Source organism: Stegostoma tigrinum, chromosome 23 (genome assembly GCF_030684315.1).
Source record: "Stegostoma tigrinum isolate sSteTig4 chromosome 23, sSteTig4.hap1, whole genome shotgun sequence".
In the NCBI taxonomy this organism is placed as follows: domain Eukaryota; kingdom Metazoa; phylum Chordata; class Chondrichthyes; order Orectolobiformes; family Stegostomatidae; genus Stegostoma; species Stegostoma tigrinum.
The window spans coordinates 46,117,208-46,134,726 of NC_081376.1; the positions used below are offsets into that span (position 1 = coordinate 46,117,208).

General features: G+C 40.9%; 2 protein-coding genes across 5 annotated transcripts in view; one reads left to right on the forward strand and one right to left on the reverse strand.

Moving 5' to 3' along the window:
• Positions 1-2,542, forward strand: part of nubp1 (nucleotide binding protein 1 (MinD homolog, E. coli)) — a 75,848-nt gene extending 73,306 nt beyond the window's left edge. The window contains exon 11 of the mRNA XM_059654134.1: positions 1,272-2,542. Coding sequence (XP_059510117.1) covers positions 1,272-1,324 — 53 coding nt within the window. The 3' untranslated portion in view covers positions 1,325-2,542. The remainder of the gene's footprint in view (positions 1-1,271) is intronic.
• The window catches only part of LOC125462092 (Golgi apparatus membrane protein TVP23 homolog A-like), a 74,470-nt gene that overhangs the window by 24,201 nt on the left and 32,750 nt on the right, over positions 1-17,519 (reverse strand). The window contains exons 7-8 of one of the 4 annotated variants that reach the window (XM_048551611.2): positions 13,765-13,798; positions 525-2,792 (exon numbers count right to left, since the gene is read on the reverse strand). The exons of 1 other annotated variant lie outside the window; for it this stretch is intronic. In XM_048551611.2, the coding sequence (XP_048407568.1) occupies positions 13,772-13,798 (27 nt within the window). In that variant the 3' untranslated portion in view covers positions 525-2,792; positions 13,765-13,771. Of the gene's footprint in view, positions 1-522; positions 2,793-13,764; positions 13,799-17,519 lie in introns of those variants that run through there. 2 more of the 4 variants (XM_048551612.2, XM_048551610.2) reach the window with 2 other exon arrangements.

Here is a 17,519-nt window from a genome sequence, read left to right on the forward strand (position 1 = left end):
ACTAACAATGGGTTGTGTGTAATAGCAGTCTGTGACTACAAGGCCTGGCTTGTGGGGGTGGGAGCAGGAGCTAGGATCTAGGATCTAGGGGAGTTCAAGCCCTAAAGGTATCGAACTCGACACTGCGTCCAGTTGCAGGATCCCCAAGCATAAAATGAGATGCTATTCCTGTAGTTTACACTGAGCTTCGCTGGAGCACCACATCAATCCTGAGACAGAGATGTTGGCCAGGAAACAGGGTGATGTGTTGAAGTGGCAGAAACATCCACAGCTCTTTGAGTTTTAAGTGAGTGATCCAATTGCCATTGGAAAAGCTGTAACAACTAGTCAAGCAATCATGTTTTATCCTGGTGTCTTACCTGGCATTTGTCCAGCAATGCTTTTTATACAGAAATCTCTTCAAAAAGGACCAAGAATGGAACGGAGACAACAAGGTTGTACAGCTGGATGAACACAGCAGACCAGATTTCAGAAGAGCATCAGCTTTCCTGCTCTTCTGATGCTGCTTGGCCTGGTGTGTTCATCCAGCTCTACAACTTGCTGTCCAGGATTCTCCAGCATCGGCAGTTCCCACTATCCAAGAATGGAAGGGAGCTGTGTGCAAGTTTTGACTGGGTTAAAATCCCTCCTGGATGTTCATTTAAAAGAATAATCAGTGCTGCAAGTAGGGTTAGAATTAAATGTTTACAGCAAATCCAACAATGGCCTTTCCTGAAGTGAAGAGACAAAATGATTTTAGTATTTAAGCCTAGATATTAGGCTTTTGAACAAGGTTCCTCACCAATTTCTAGCACGTGCTGGAAAAATCACAGGCAAGGCATGGGAAACCCCTGAGCAGGTATTAAACTTTAAACCTTGAAACTGTCCTGAACACTGCAGTACATTCCTCACAAATATGGAAAATATAATTACTTTCTCAAGCCATGGTGACTCAGTGGTTATCAGTGCTGCCTCACAATGCCAAAGAGTCCAGGTTCGATTCCATCTTTAGATGACTGTATGGAATTTGCACATTCTCCCCATGTCTGCGTGGCTTCCTCCCATATTCCAGAGATGTGCGGGTTAGGTGGATTTGCTATGCTAAATTGTCCCATAACGTCGAGGGATGTGTAAGCTAGGGGAATTAACCATGGGAAATGCAGGGTTATGGGGATAGGGTGCGCTGGGAATGGGTGGGATGCTCTTTCATGAGATTCCATGATCCTACTTGTACTTGACTGAAATTTTTGTGATTATATTTGTAATATAGGAATTTTTTTTTTCATTGACAGGAATCCAAGAATACTGTGCCAGTCATCAATCTGGTGTAGAAACAACTACCTAATGTACCAAAACATTTTCTGCAATCTGCTGAGTGCATTTGGTCAATTTAAGTCAATGGAGGAAACCAAAGCTGATGCTGAATTTACTGACTGCATATTTTCAGTTTTCATTAATAATCTCTGAACTGCAAGATAGTTCTTTGCTATCTTGGCTCTACTCCTGTTCTCAGTGAAGCTCTGATTTTAGATTTCTGTTTAAGTGACAAATGGAAATGAATGATGGACATAAAGATTTGTAATAAAGAGTCTTTTTATACTTGTTGCACTGCCAGTGGAGAAAGACATGTTTGATCATGATGGGAAGGGGAGTTAAATATAGAATTACTTCCCTCATTTGACCATTACCCAGTGTATAGTCAGGGGCACCAGTGAAGGAAAAAGCAAGTTGAACGCGGGGCTGCCAAGTCATTATGCCCGTTCGGGAAACGCTGATATAATCACCACACCAAGCATTTGATTCAGCGAGCAGGACTTCAATTCTCTTTTTTTACTCCCCAAAATACACTACAGAATGTTACTCCTATACTTCTTGCTAGATTTTATAACTATGTGCTGAGACAAAAAGGTCGTGATACCTGTATTGTCTTCACATTTAAGTCTACATTTCAACTCTGTCACCAGTAATTTTTGATATTGCTGCTGAGTCTCTGACGAAAAATCACAAATTTCTTCAATTCCTCATGAACTAATTTGAGCCCCCAAAGGAAGACTCTGGTCTCCTTTAACCTCTACCAATAAAAGACAAATTACTCAATTGGACTGTAATGACTTTTTTGTTTCCAAACTGACAATATCCTTTTAGAAAATTGTTAGTACCATTTGGAGTTTTCTTCAAGTGTTAGTGCTAAATACTGTTTAATAAAATTTCAAGACCTCAAGTCAAAACAGTTCCATCAAATGAACCTCTGCTAGTATGACGTGGAAATAATTGTGTTAATAATGATTACAAATTTCACCTTTGCCCAAATGTGAGTCGATTAAGCTAAATCTTTGATTCTGTGTACTGTGCTCAGACTGGATGATTAGTCAGCCTGTAATCTGACAGAGTAACTAGGTGCCAAAATCCGTGGTCCGTCCCCAAGGATACTTGACAATGGCTGGATTCTGGCTGCATATGTTAAAATGTTGTTAGATCACAATAGTACTCATGTAAATTAATGTAATATACATTGAAATTGTATGTTGACATTTTAATAAACCTGACCTCAAAAGGTGAGAAAGGCACTGTACTTTCAGAACAAAGTATCTTCAAAAACTTACAACATAAAATATCTTTAGCTTACACATCTACTCTTGGCATTGATTGATAATTATCACTTAACAGTCCCATTCAGAACACATGCATTTGTAGCTACTACAGATGATTTAGAAATAAATCCATTTGGTGGATGCAATAGATTAATCTCCACGGTATCAAAAGAAAACTTATTTGAAGGACTTCTGTTTCCTGTCATTGCTGTTCCAAAGTGTCTTGGGGGTGGGGGGTGGAAGAAATAGCAAAAATGATTAGAGCTTTTGTGATGTTTTAATTGACGCATTGTTCTTATCAGTTTTGAAGAACAAACCACGAAATTGATGTTAATATTATAATGAAAACCCGTGTTTAACTAAATAGCTTTTTCAACACAGAATGAGCAATAGAATGCTTTCACTGAGATAAGAGTTTCTTAAATATTTTTTCTGGTGATTGGAGAATTGATTTGTTCTTAACACAGCAAGTATGCAGCCACACTCTTTGAGAAGAAGCCATTTACGGTGGAGTTCATGTCAAGGTTAATTAATTCAATTTGTGGAGATTTTTGAACATGGTCCTGTATCTGACTGGTAGGCCACATTAGGGAAGGAATCCTATCTCTTTACCGAAAGGGGACCAGATAAGTGTTTATGACAGTCCGATAGCTATTTGTTCCAGATTTATTTAATTAAATTTAAATTCCTTTTGCTACCAAGTAGGATGCTCGAGATCATTAATCCAAGTTACAAGGGTGGCATGGTGGCACAGTGGTTAGTACTGCTGCCTCATAGTGTCAGGGACCCAGGTTCGATTCCACCCTTGGGTGACCGTTCGAAGTTTGCACATTCTCCCCGTGTCTGTGTGGGTTTCTGCCGGGTGCTTCAGTTTCCTCCCACCGTCCAAAGATGTGCAGGCTAGGTGGATTGGCCATGCTAAATTGCTCAGTGTCCAGGTGTAGATTAGGCGGGTTATAGGGGGATGGGTCTGGGTGGGATGCTGTGTGGGTCAGCGTGGACTTGTTGGGCCAGAGGGTTTGTTTCCACACTGTAGGGATTCTATGATATGATGATGATAATTGAAAATTCCAGTAGGGTTATTTCAAGGTAGTGAATAAAATTACTTTAATACTGAATTTATGGATCTTGTTCAAAATCCAGCTAAGTAAATAATGCAGCTAATGGGGTATACCTACTGATAGAACCTTAGGACAAAACAAATACAGCAGTGGCACAGATATTTTAGAAACCAGCAAGTATACTATCGTATCTAAAATGAAATTAGGGAAGCCTAGTTAATTATCATGTAGTCAAACATCAATGCCCAAACTTCAGCATCGCAGGACCTTTTGAAAAAAATGGTATGGCAAACCTGCAGAGCTGGCAGTGTACTAAGATGAATTTAAAATTGGGTGAGTGATTAAAATACAGGCTCTGAGCAAGTGGAAATCTGCAGGACGAGGAACGAGTAATCTGACATCTTTATCAATGCACCACTTATTATATACATAGGCTTTAAGGTGACATCATGCAGGGCTGGAAGGGAACTCCTTGATCGTTTAAAGAAATGAGACAACTTAACAGAACTAAATGTAAAGCGAACCATTTTCCATGGGAGATTACGTTTTTTCTGCCACTAGAAATAACCCTGTGGTGTTGTTGCCCTCTTTTCATTCAATCCTGGTCACGTAAAAATCCTCAAACCTGCTTAGAGTGTATATGATCTTCTGCCTCAACACCTCTTTCCTGTCTCCTCCCCACCCCATTCCACCATTCGATTTTGAGGCCCCAAAAATCTCAGTCTTGAATATATTCAACAATAGGGTATCTGTAACCTTCTCTCCAAGGCAGAGAATTTCATAGATTTACAACACTTAGCAAATAAATTTCTCTGCTCCCTTCTTCGTAATCAACCCATCATCCTGACACTGTGCTCATTTGCCGAGATATCTCAGCCAGGGGAAACAACCCTCGACACCTGCTCTGTGAAACCCCTTCAGAGTTCTGTATGTTTCAATGAGTACCTTTTGTTCTTCTAAACTCCAGAGCAAAAGCCCAGTTTAATGAGTTTTTCCTCCTGGACAACCTTCTCATCCTAGGAAACAATTTGGTAAACCTCTGCTTTATCAACCCCAAAGAAAGTATATCCTTTCTTAAATAAGAGCAGCAAAACTGCATGGTACTTAAGGTGGAGAAACCCAAAATTCTACACAATTATAGCAGGAGTTCTTTGTCCACCCTTGCAATAAGGCCACGTGATATTTTCCCTCTTAATTGCTTTCTAGACTTGAACCCAAGAACACAAAGTTTGCATGCAAGTCCTACCTGCTCCAGATCTGTGACATAACATGTCTGAACAGGTTGATTTGAAATATCTATCCTAATGTCTATATATTTCTTCAGAACTCCTTTCTGTGACCAGCTGAAAAAAAAACTTTTGAAGCTCTCAACCAGAGGCCAATTTGCTGGATTGAGCATTGGGATCCAGGAAGATGATGGTGAACTGTGAAATCAATAGTTCACTTGTATTTGACAAATTTTAAAGTTATAAATCAATTCAGTTAATGATCAGCAGGCAACATAAGCCAAATTAGTACTCTATAAACATTTGAGGCTAATTTTTAATTACTTACCTGAAGGTTAGAACTCAACAACAAAGATACTATTAATTGTTACTTAATTTTGAGTCATGAGTAGTTTAAGTTTCCTTATTGACATCCAAGGATGAGATAATGTGCAAACCAGCCGATGACTAATTATAGGAGAAAAATCTTAGGTATTTAAGTCATTCTTAAAATTAAGTCTTGTACAGACATTCTGTGAGAACTAACAACCGTTAAATGGATTTTTAAAGGAAGTATTTGCTCCATTTACAGAATTAGTTACAGCTAAATTTAGTGTGGGGATTTTGCATTAGCAATCATTACTTTGTCTTACTTTGAATTTACAAAACTACAGAATTTTCCAGTGCTTCAAGACAGAAATAGTCAGTACCCAATGCAAAACATTACCAGTCTACCAATAATCTATCTTTCTATTTTATAAATCTTCTGATAATTGAAAGATGAGAAAGGAAAATTATGCAGATTAAGGCTGAATATTGTTTCTCTTCCTCAACTTATTTTACTTCATTTCTTTTTCTGAATGTAACATTTAATTAATTTATGAATTAAGAAATAAATTTATACCGCTTTAGTGCTGTTATTGTACATCAGTCATCAACTGTACATTGTCCATGCAATATCTTTGCAACCAGAGGAGAACTGGTTTCAGTTCAAATGTAATCAACGTTCTTTTGCAGTGAATGTTTTGATTATACAATTGTTCTAAGATGATAAGGCAAGTAATTTTAAACTGTGGGTAAAACTGTTAATAAGACTGATTTGAAGATGACCTCAATAAAGTTTGTTGCTGCTGCAGGCAAGTCACTTAGAACTGTTTCCTCTGTGTCCCATTAGAAGCCAAACTAATTAACAATTCAGATATTGCCGTAAAGGTAACTGCCAAAAACAGCCACCTAACTATTCTAATTCTATTTTCCAGCACTTGGCTATTAGCCTTGTACACCTTGGCATCACAAGTGCAGTGAACACAATGGTAGAACCAAAAGTCATGGCAGCCTGTGATTTTGGACTAAAACAAAATATTCAAATACTCAATGCAAAATTACTTCTCCTCCCAATGGGGAAGCTCTGCACCCATCACTAAAACCAAACAGCACCACTCAGACCACAGAAGACTGGCTTTTTTTGGCATATTCTTAAGGTAGTGCAAGCACAGGAGTTTTACTGACAAACTTATGAAAACAAAGATATTGACATAGAATTTTCCTCATCCTGAGTAAATCCCAAAGAATTTTACAGCAGCTTAAAGGACCTGAGATGTAGTCACTGTTGTAAATAGGAATTTGTTTGTGTATGGTGGGAGTCCCATAAACAGAAATCTGATGACAGCCAGATAATCAGTTCTAATCATTGGTTACGGGATTTTAAAAATACACTTTTATCAACCTGTTCAGAGATATAGATAAATATTGGTCAAAAAATCCAGGAAAATCTCCCCTGCTCTTCAAATATCCTGAGATCTTCTACATGGGAGGGCAGAAAGTTTAATAGCTCATCTGAAGCACGTTATGCTTGATGGTGCAGAAAAAAAAACAATAAAACATTGCCTGTATTTCCACTTAGACTTTGTGTTCAAATCTCTGGCATGTTACTTGATGCCACAAATTTTTATGCTGAGTGCTACTATCAAACAGACTTATTAGAGAAAGTCTTAAAACAGTGCTATTATTTCTGTCTAGAAGGACTATAAATGCATTGACATATGCACACAATTCTATTCAATTTCCATCTTTTTGGTTTAGCAGATTTTCCTAGTTCTGTTAATGAATGAAACATTAACTCAATCCCTTTTATTTATCTGTTGTCACCAGAACTTTTCCCCCACATCATTTATTATTGGAGTTTTCTCAAGGATAATATATCATCAATAGATTGCATTCTGGTCTTTTTCAGTTATTTCAATTTTGTATGGGAAATTTCTCAATTGATAAAGCTTTATCAGTAAAAAATTCCTAGTTGGAAAACATTAACCAAAGTGCTTGGCTGCCAAATACTTTTGGAGTGACAGAACAGAATTTTATACTAAGTTTCTATTAGGACACACAGCAAGTCCAGAGCCTAGAGACAACACAATGTGGAGCTGAAGGAACACAGCAGGCCAGGCAGCATCACAGGAGCAGGAACGTTGACGTTTCAAGTTGGGACCCTTCTTCAGAAATGGGGAGAGGGAAGGGAGCTCAGAAATAAATAGGGCTCCTTTCCCCCTCCTCATTTTTGAAGAAGGGAGCAGACCCAAAACATCAACATTCCTGCACCTGTGCAGCTGCCTGGCCTGCTGTGCACGTCCAGCTCCACACTGTGTTGTGTCCGACTCCAGCATGTGCAGTTCTTGCTCAATCTAGAACTTACATCATTTGAAAAAAATTCTGCAAAACAAAGTTTTTAAAATATAAACCATAATTTCACGAAAGAACAAATTGCGAAGGTAGAGTTAATTTAGGCTACATGGATTACTGTACTTTGATACTGATGCTTTGAGAGACTATAAAATAGCTTCCACACACATTAAAAAAATGATTCTCATTCTTGTTATTTATGTTCCCACATGTGCTAACAAACAAACAGTGAGGCTCGACTAATTCATGAATGGAAAGAAAATGTTGGAGATACTCCACAAGCCTGGTAGCATCTGTACGGAGAGAAAAACAGAATGAGCAGTTGGAATTTGTTATGACTTATTCAGAACTGCTGGAGGCTGGAAAATGAATGGGTTTTGTATGCTGTTGGAAAGTTATCAGGAAGACCAAGTGGTGAAACTGGGCCAAGGGAGTGAGATTAGCACAAAGAGATGTAGATGAAGAGTCAGTGTTAATAACTGAAAATGAGTCAGCTCTGCTGAGTGCGAACACATAAAATCAAGAAAACCAAAAGAACCGCAGATGCTGGAAATCAGAAACAAAAGCAGAAGTTGCTGGAAAAGCTTAGCATATCTGGCAGCATCTGTGGAGAGAAATTAGTGTTAATGGTTCGGGTCCAGTGACCCTTCTTCAGAACCAATGGTAGCTAGGAAAAAGTTGATTTTTATGCAGAAGATAGGGAGAGGGTAATGAGTACATGATAGGTGAAGATAGAGCCCAAGGACAGAAAAGGACAAAAACAAAGTTGCTGGAAAAGCTCAGCAGGTCTGGCAGCATCTGTGAAGGAGAAAACAGAGTTCACGTTTTGGGTCCGGTGACCCTGGGAACTCTACAGCCTCCCTGACTCAATATTGAGTTAAACTATTTTAGGGCATGAGGTACCTTCTCCCATGTCCTTACCCCAATCCCCACACACCAGGCCATATTATCACATGGTCTGCTATTACACACAACCTATTGTTAGCCATTAAATCTCCCCATTAGTAGTTACTTATTCTCCGAGGCTGGCCATTAGCCACTCCTTTGTTTGTCCAACTGTTTTTCTCTCTCTTTGGGCTCTATCTCCACCCATGGAAGCTATTTTATAGTCTCTCAAAGCATGTGTCAAAGTACAGTAATCCACATAGCCTAAATTAACTCTCCCTTCACAATTTGTTTTCATGAAATTATAGTTTACATTTTAAAAACTTTGTTTTGCAGATATTTTTCAAATAATGTAGGTTCTGGATTTATTATTTACCCACTTCTCCCACCCTATCTTACGCATACAACCAACTTCTTCCTAGCTACCATCAGTTCTGAGGAAGGATCACTTGACCTTGAAAGCTTAGTTCTGATTCCTCTTCACAGGTGTTGCCAGACATGCTGAATTTTTCCAGCAATTTCTGTTTTTGTTTCCGTACAAGACAGACACCGGGAGGGTGGGAGTTGTAATCAAAATGGAGCACAGAGTTCATGGTCTGAAATCAATGCTGAGTTCTGAAGGATAAAAAATGTCTAAGAGGAAAATGAGGTTGTGTTTCTCCAGGATAATAAAATGTGAGGCTGGATGAACACAGCAGGCCAAGCAGCATCTCAGGAGCACAAAATCTGACGTTTCGGGCCTAGACCCTTCATCAGAGCTGAGTTCGGTGGGGCAGGAGCAGGCTGAGACGATGGGTCGACCAGGGCAGGCAGGTTTGTGGATTTTGGGAAGGAGATAGAAACGGGCCGTGCGGGGTTGGGGAACAATGAGGTTGGAGGCTGTGGGTGGGAGGTCCCCTGAGGTGATGAGGTCGTGAATGGTGTTGGAGATGATGGTTTGGTGCTCGGGTGTGGGGTCATGATCGAGGAGGCGGTAGGAGGTGGTGTCGGAGAGTTGGCGTCTGGCCTCGGCGATGTAGAGGTCAGTGCGCTATACTAACACTGCGCCACCCTTGTCTGCGGGTTTTATGGTGAGGTTGGGGTTGGAGCGGAGGGAGCGGAGGGCTGCCCGTTCTGCAGGGGAGAGGTTGGAGTGGGTGAGAGGGGTGGAGAGGTTGAGGCGGTTAATGTCTCGACGGCAGTTGGAGATGAAGAGGTCGAGGGAGGGTAGGAGGCCTGGGGGTGGTGTCCAGGAGGAGGACTTGTGTTGGAAGCGGGTGAAGGGGTCAGTGGAAGGAGGGTTGGGTTCCCGGTTGAAGAAGTAGGCATGGAGGCGAAGACGGCGGAAAAACTGCTCTATGTCCAACCGTGACTGGTATTCGTTGATGTGTGGTTGTAGGGGGACAAAGGTGAGCCCCTTGCTAAGGGCTGACCGTTCGTCCTCAGTCAGTGGGAGGTCTGGGGGGATGGTGAAGGTGCAGCAGGGCTCAGTGTGGCTGTCTCCTCTGGGGTTGCAGGCTGTGGAGGTTGTGGGCGGAGCGATGAGGTCGTCGGCCGTGGGCGGGGTTGCGTCGGCCGTGGGCGGGGTTGCGTCGGCCGTGGGCGGGGTTGCGTCGGCCGTGGGCGGGGTTGCGTCGGCGTCGGCCGTGGGCGGGGTTGCGTCGGTGGTTGGAGGATCGGGGTGGGCGGCAGCAGCTGAGGTGAGGGTGGTGTGTGGGCTGTAGTACCTGGACGTGGAGGTGGTGACTGCAGCAGCGGTTCCAGAAGTTCTGTGGCCGGCGGAGGCGGATGTGACGTCATCGGTGGGGTCTTCGGCCGTGTCCTCATGGTCAATGGCGGCGGGTGCATGGTGGGGGAGGGGCAGGGACAGAGTCGGGATTTGGGAGGCGCAGGAATCCTCTTGTGGGTGGCAGGGGCCAGTGTGTTTGTTGTACTTACGATTTTTGGTGTCCAGTAAAGCTGAGTGGAACTGGGTGTTCAGTCTGTGGATCCTGCGGAGGATAAAAAACAGCAGGGGTCCTTTGCAGGTCTGGGAGAGGGAGGCTCTGAGCTGGGGCAGGCTGGATTGCAGTGCCTGGAGGTGCCGGCGCATGGCTGCGAGTGTCTGTTTCAGGACTCGCAGGGAGAACCGCTTCTGAAGGGTCTGAATGTTCTGGGTGTAGAGGTGGTCACGGTTGGGGCCAAATTGGGAAGGCTGAAATGTGGACTGTAGTCCCTTGGGGATGATCTGGTTCCGTAGGCAGGTGCTGAGGAAGGTGATGTGGCTGTGGTACCTGGTTTGCTTCAGGACATGGTCGAGCAGTTTCAAGGCCGAAGAGATTACAAGAGAGTTGCAATGGGACAGAGATTCCCTGAGGTTGGTCCGGAGGGAGGAGGGTAACTTCTTCAGGTTAGGCATCCCTGGAAGAGGCTTCGCAGTGAGGTTAAAATAGTATCAGAGATAATGGGAACTGCAGATGCTGGAGATTCCAAGATAATAAAATGTGAGGCTGGATGAACACAGCAGGCCAAGCAGCATCTCAGGAGCACAAAAGCTGACGTTTTGGGCCTAGACCCTTCCAGCTTGCGTTGCAGTTCAGTGGAACACTGCAGTGGCTGAGAACAGAAATGTTTCTCTCTCCATAGATGGCCCCAATCTTGCTGAGTTTTTCCGGTATTTTATGTTTTTATTTCAGATGTCCAACATCTGCAGTGCTTTTATTTTAATGAATCATGTGATTAATCAATTAGATTATCCCATTATCTATTATTTACAGACCACAGCGAGCAAAAACATGATGTTTAAGCTTGCTGGAAATTCTAAGGCAAGCACTCAATGGTTTGTTTCACATTTTTAAGTCGTGTTTAACTTGGACTATAATTTTGAAGTCATTGTTTCTTACCTTAACATCATTGATAGCATTAGTTAAAATGAAAAATTATGCATTAGACAATAAAAATAACCGGTGCACTTGACAACAAATAGTTCTTAGTTTATAAGCCTAATTACTATCCTACAATAGAGCTATTCAGTATAAAAATGTTTACATGTTATTGTGTACAGTTGGAAAACACCATTACTTCTATGATGAACTTACACTCCATTAGCTCTATAAAATCCACAATTATCGTTCAGGCACTTGTTTGCTCTTCACAATTACGAAGATAATTTTACACATGGTTCATTTGCAGATTCTAATTTAAATTAGCACTGTCCTTGTAAACCTTTCTTGACTTCTGCAGTCTTGCCAACTATTGCCCTCCAAACTCTCCCTCCTTTAAAGTGCTTAAATGTGTTGTTAGCTTCAAACTTATGTCAACTAATGCCTCAATCTCTCCAGTTTGCTTTCTACCACTCCCACAGCACTGACGTGGCCCTGGCCAAAGTCACAAATGAGGTCCTCTCCAACTATTTACAGTGTGTTATCCCCCCCAAATCCTTACCTCTATTTTTCAGACTTTGACACTGTCGTTCACACCAATAACATGCTCTGTCCAGCTGAATAGAACCGTCTTTGTCTGTTATCATTTTTTCCCTGTACGGTATAGCCAAAGTTGACAGAAGGATCAAATTTGTTTCTTCTCACTCCCACATCATCACTTTTGAAGAGACACACAAAGATCTGTCCTTGCAACCACCCTCCTCTTCCCACCTACTACTTATCTAATGCTGCCCTTCATAGAATCAATCAGAAAACAAACCAAGTTTACGAATATGCTGGTAACATCCTGTTCTGTTTCACCACTTACCCCTCGCAGCTACTACATGGTCTCAGATTTGTCTGACCTTGAGATCTATAACAGGGAAACAGACCATTTGCTCAACTCGTCTGTGCCAGTGATAGAATTCTAAATAGAAATACAAATATCTTCCATTAAATACTGGGAAGACTCAAGCCATAGTCTTTTGCCCTCCACTACTCTGTGATCTGGCCGCTATCTCAAGTTGAACTAGACTGTTTTCAGACTCAACATATTTAATTGAATCCAATATCATCACCAGGTGGTGTTCCTTCTGAGCAATGGTCACTTAACCTGAAACATTAACTCTGATTTCTCTTCACAGATGCTGTAGGCTTTTCTAGCAAATTCTGTTTTGTTCCTTATCACTATTTCCACATTACCTCTGCCTAACACATCTGCTGCTGAAAGCCTTGCCTGTGCCCAGCTATCTCACTACTGCCCTGATCAGTATTACATCTTCCATCCTCTATAAATTGGAAATAATCCAAAACTCTTCAGCCAATATCATTCTCACCAAGGCTGCTCATTCACTACACCTGGACATGCTGATCTAAAGCCACTGATGGCACTATTCAAAGTTCTCACTCCTCCATGGCCAAAGCCGTAACCAAATTGGCACCTTATCCAACTCTGCATTAACGCTGATCTGTTTTTTCCATCTATGCTTCGACCATGTACTCATAACCCAGGTAAAAGCTCTGAAATTCCCTCCCCTAAACAATCCTGCTTCACTATGCTTGTTTTAGATGCTCTTTAGACCCACAATGTCTCTTTCTTTGTTTTGTTGTAAGTTGTTATCTAATTATTCTCCAGTGAAGCACGTTTGGATAATCTACCAAGAAAATGCAAGTTGTTGTTGCACTGTGGCTAGAGCTCCTATCTTCAAGTTCATTATGGTTTCTCGCTTTCTTGGAAAGTCTCTGCAGCTCCCTTTCTCTTCTGATACGTTTTTGAGTTCCCTTGTTTTTCTAATTTCCATTCATTTGTTGCTCCCATAACTCAAATTAGTCTTTTTTGTGTTTTTCATATCACTAAGGCAGGATCTCAAAAGTAAGAGTTTTAGCAACAGCAAGCTCTCCTCTTTCTTTTGTTAATGCATTAATCTCATTCACTGTGTAATCTATTGGACATAATTTTTGTTGGTTAGAAATTACAGTTGAAAATAAAATACCTCTGACTTAAGACAGTGAGAACGTGATATCAATTAAGAATCTTATTCAGGAAATAACAGCCACTCTGTTTTCTCTAACTGTTCTCCATGCAAAAAGATAGGGAAGCATGGAACATTAAAGCAGAGAACAACACAGAAAGATGGAGTATAAATTAATGCAAAATTTAAATTTCATTCCTTCATACTACCATAAACATTGGGAAATATAGTAAGCTCTCCTGAAAATTAGGTCTTTCATTTGTTCAACATAATTGATTTCACTGAAGCAATATTGTGTAAACCTACATTAACTAAAATGATCTTTTTAATACAAGATACACGTTTGAGTTCTGGACAATTCTACCCTACTCACCAAAAGTTAACTAGTCACTTTACTAATTCATGCCAAGTTAATTGAATTTAAATCAGTTAAATGCGATTTTTATTTTTAAAATAATTGCTTCTTTGCTTCACCTTAAAAGAAAGTGAAATGTCAACACTAACTGTTGCATTACCTGTAGTTTACAGCTCTCCAAATATGATGTCCGACTGAAAAAAAATTAGAATTAGTGACACGGGCTTTTCTGATACAAAAATTGAGTTAACACTCTTGTGGAAATTTCCCTTTGTCATAGGTTTATATGTCATGAAAGTTTTTCAGAATACAACGATGGCATCCACAAGAAGTTGACAGAGGCAAAATCATTCTCCTCCAGAGAAACTTATTCTATAAATTTACCTCTTTAGTGACAACTCAATGATCTCTTTAATGGCTACCATTATGTCCGGTCTTCTTTGGCACAGCCAGCTTTCTTACGTTCACTTGAAATAGTCCTGTTGCCCATACACTTGAGTTTAGAAAGAGAGGGGATTTGATTGAGGTGTATAAGATAATTAAGGGATTGGACACTCTGGAGGCAGGAAGCATGTTTCCGCTGATGGTTGAGTCCAGAATCAGAGCATACAGTTTAAAAATAAAGGGGTAGGCCATTTAGAACAGAGTTGAGGAAAAATGTCTTCACCCAGAGAGTGGTGGATGTATGGAATACTCTGCCCCAGAAGGCAGTGGAGGCCAACTCTCTGGATACTTTCAAGAAAGAGATGGATGGAGCTCTTAAAGACAGTGGAATCAAGGGTTATGGGGATAAAGTAGGAACAGGATACTAATTGTGGATGATCAGCCATGATCATAATGAATGGTGGTGCTGGCTCGAAGGGCCGAATGGCCTACTCCAGCACCTATTGCCTATTCAAGTCCTTATGTGCCATCTTTTGAAGGTAAGTTGAAAGCAACTTTGTTCAAAGTGTGTACAGAAGAAAGGAATGAACAGGGAGGAATGAGGTCAAATCAAGGGAGGTCATATGTGCGCCTCTGACACACGGACTCTCTCTTGAACAGCTCTACTGTATATTGACCGAATGTTACAAATAAATAATATCCCCATAAATAAAGCAATCTCTGCAGGATGCATAAGCACAATCATAGTGTGATTTCCAAATACTGAAAACAGGTAGGCAGAGTGTTAGAAATCCTGAGGTACGGTTGCTGAAATCACATTCAGGCATGATAGATGACCAAATAATTGAATTGAAACAATCTTTAAAATCACTATGGGTATGAACACATAGGCATTTGTCAAGATGACCAAGTACAAAGTCTTTCTGCAAATGTCCCTGGATCACTTGACACTTGCACTAACAAACGTGTATTATAACATTACAGCATTCTGAGTAAGTGAGTTGTAGAAACTGGAACCCTATCAATCAATTACGAGCAGTTTTAGAAGTACAGCATTCCATTTTAAATGCTTTTGTTATAAATTGAGTATAACTTGATCACAAATGACTTCTAATCACATTAGAAAATACAAAAACATGAACTAGGAGCAGGAGTGAGACAATCAGCCCCATGATCACAGCTGGTCTGATTGTAACCCACATTCCAGCCTACCCACGATAGCTTTCTATCTCCTTGCTTAATAGGAGCCTACTCCTCTCTGCCTTAAAAAATATTTCAAGGACGACACTTCCTTTTCAGGAAAGAGGTTCCAAAGCCTTTCAATCCTCCAAGAGAAAAACATTTTGCTGCATTTCTGCATTAAATGAACAACTCCTAATTTTTAAACAGTAGTCCCTTGTACTAGATTCTCCCACAACAGTAAACATCGTCTCTACATTTACCCTGTCAAGACCCCTCATCAGATCACTTTAATCTTCCAAAGTACAGCAGACACTAGCCTAGCCTGTCCAAAATTTCCACATGAAATAGCCTGCTCATTCCACGTATTACTCTAGTACATCTTCTCTGAACTACCTGTAACATATTTATATGTGTCTTCAAATTAGATGACCAAAATAATGCACAGTATTCCAGATACAGTCTCACCAGTGCCCTGTATAAATGAGGGATAACATGCCTACTTTTGTATTCAATTCCTCTTGCAATAAATGGCAGCTTTTCAAATTACTTGCTGTGCTTGTATTCTAACACTTTATGATTGGACAACTATACCTTCTGTCCCTTCATCTAAATTTTCTTTTATTGGACCTATTCTTCTAAGCAACATGCTTGGAGACATTAGTTCACATTTCTGGAGCAGGTGGGACTTGAATCTAGACCTCCTGGTCCAGGAGTAGAAGCACTACCGCTGTGCCACAAGAAGGCCCATCCCTTCAACTAAATCATTGTAAATTGTAATCCAGTACAGTCCCAGCACAGATCCCTGTGGTACATCACTGATCTCTGATGAAGGGTCTAGGCCCGAAACATCAGCTTTTGTGCTCTTGAGACACCTCTTGGCCTGCTGTGTTCATCCAGCTCCACACTTTGTTCCCACATTTTGGTTTCCTGGACTAAGTCATTTCTCTCTATATTAAGCTAATGCTAGCATTAACCGGCAGAACCACATTTTCCTTGTTTCCTGTCATTCCTAAATGTCCTACGCCCTTCAAGATTCAGGTCTTAAACCAAATTATCCTGCAGCCATGTCTCTGTAATAGCCACCAGATCATACTTATTCATTTCTATTTGTACACCTTGTTCATCTGTTTTGTTTTGAAATGCCATGTGAGTACAGATACGGAGCCCTTAGATTTTCCTCTTGCTTTCTTTGTTAATACTTATCTGATGGTTCCCTCTTTGATTCATATTCTCTGTCATGTTCTGTACAGATCGCACACTTCCCAGTACTGGTAACAGTGCCCCATGAATCAGAAACCACTTCTTCCATACCAATCTTTGAGTCGTGCATACATGTCTCTAATCTCATTTGCCCTGTGCCAATTTATAAGTGTCTTGGGTATTAACAAAGATTATGCCTTTAAGATTATGCTGCTTAATTTAATACGTAGCTCCCCATCTGGACTATGCAGAACTTCCTTTGTTGGTACCTATATGGACCACAATGGCAGGATCCTACCCCTCCTACAGCAAGTTCCTGTCCACACTTAAAAATATGTTCTGAACCCTGGCACTAGACTCCATTCTGAAGAAGGGTCACTGAACCCGAAACGTTGACTCCGATTTCTCTCCACAGATGCTGCCAGGCCTGCTGAGTTTTTCCAGCAAATTGTTTTTGATTTTGTTTCTGATTTCCAGTGTCCACAGTTCTTTCAGTTTTTCATCTTGATTGTTCTTGCAGTAAGGAACATGAATGTCAATACCCCTCACTATACTGTCCCCTACTGTCACTACATTCCTTCTAACGCCCACCCCTCGAGAGGTTCACTGTACCACAGTCCCATGGACAGTTAGCTTATCCCCTTGGCAATCCCCACAGTCAGTCAGGCAAGCTGAAAGAACATCAAACCTGTGGGACAATTTGAAAGACTGAGGCCCCTGTCCTCTGCATTCCTTTCTCACACTCTCCTGTCCCAAATCAGAGGATCCATTCCCTAACTGTTGAATGCCTATGCTTCAAGAATACAGGTAACTCCTCCCCCTCCCTGAAGTGTCATCGTGTCTGCAGCTCAACCTTGAGCTCACAAGATGTGAGCTGAATTTGTTCAAACTTTAATCACTTGCCACAGATTTGCTTGCTCTTCGATTTGATTTATTTATTGTCACACGTATGTTATCACAAAATACACTGACAAGTGTTGTATACTCTACTCTACTCTGGAATAAACTGGAACTCCAACATGCTGTAATTAAGACACAACTCGTGCTAACTTTAATATTTGATTATTTCATATTTGATATTTAGTTATGTTTTTAAAGATTTTATTAACCTAACCACCAGTTATTATACAATGTTGAAACTTAAAACAT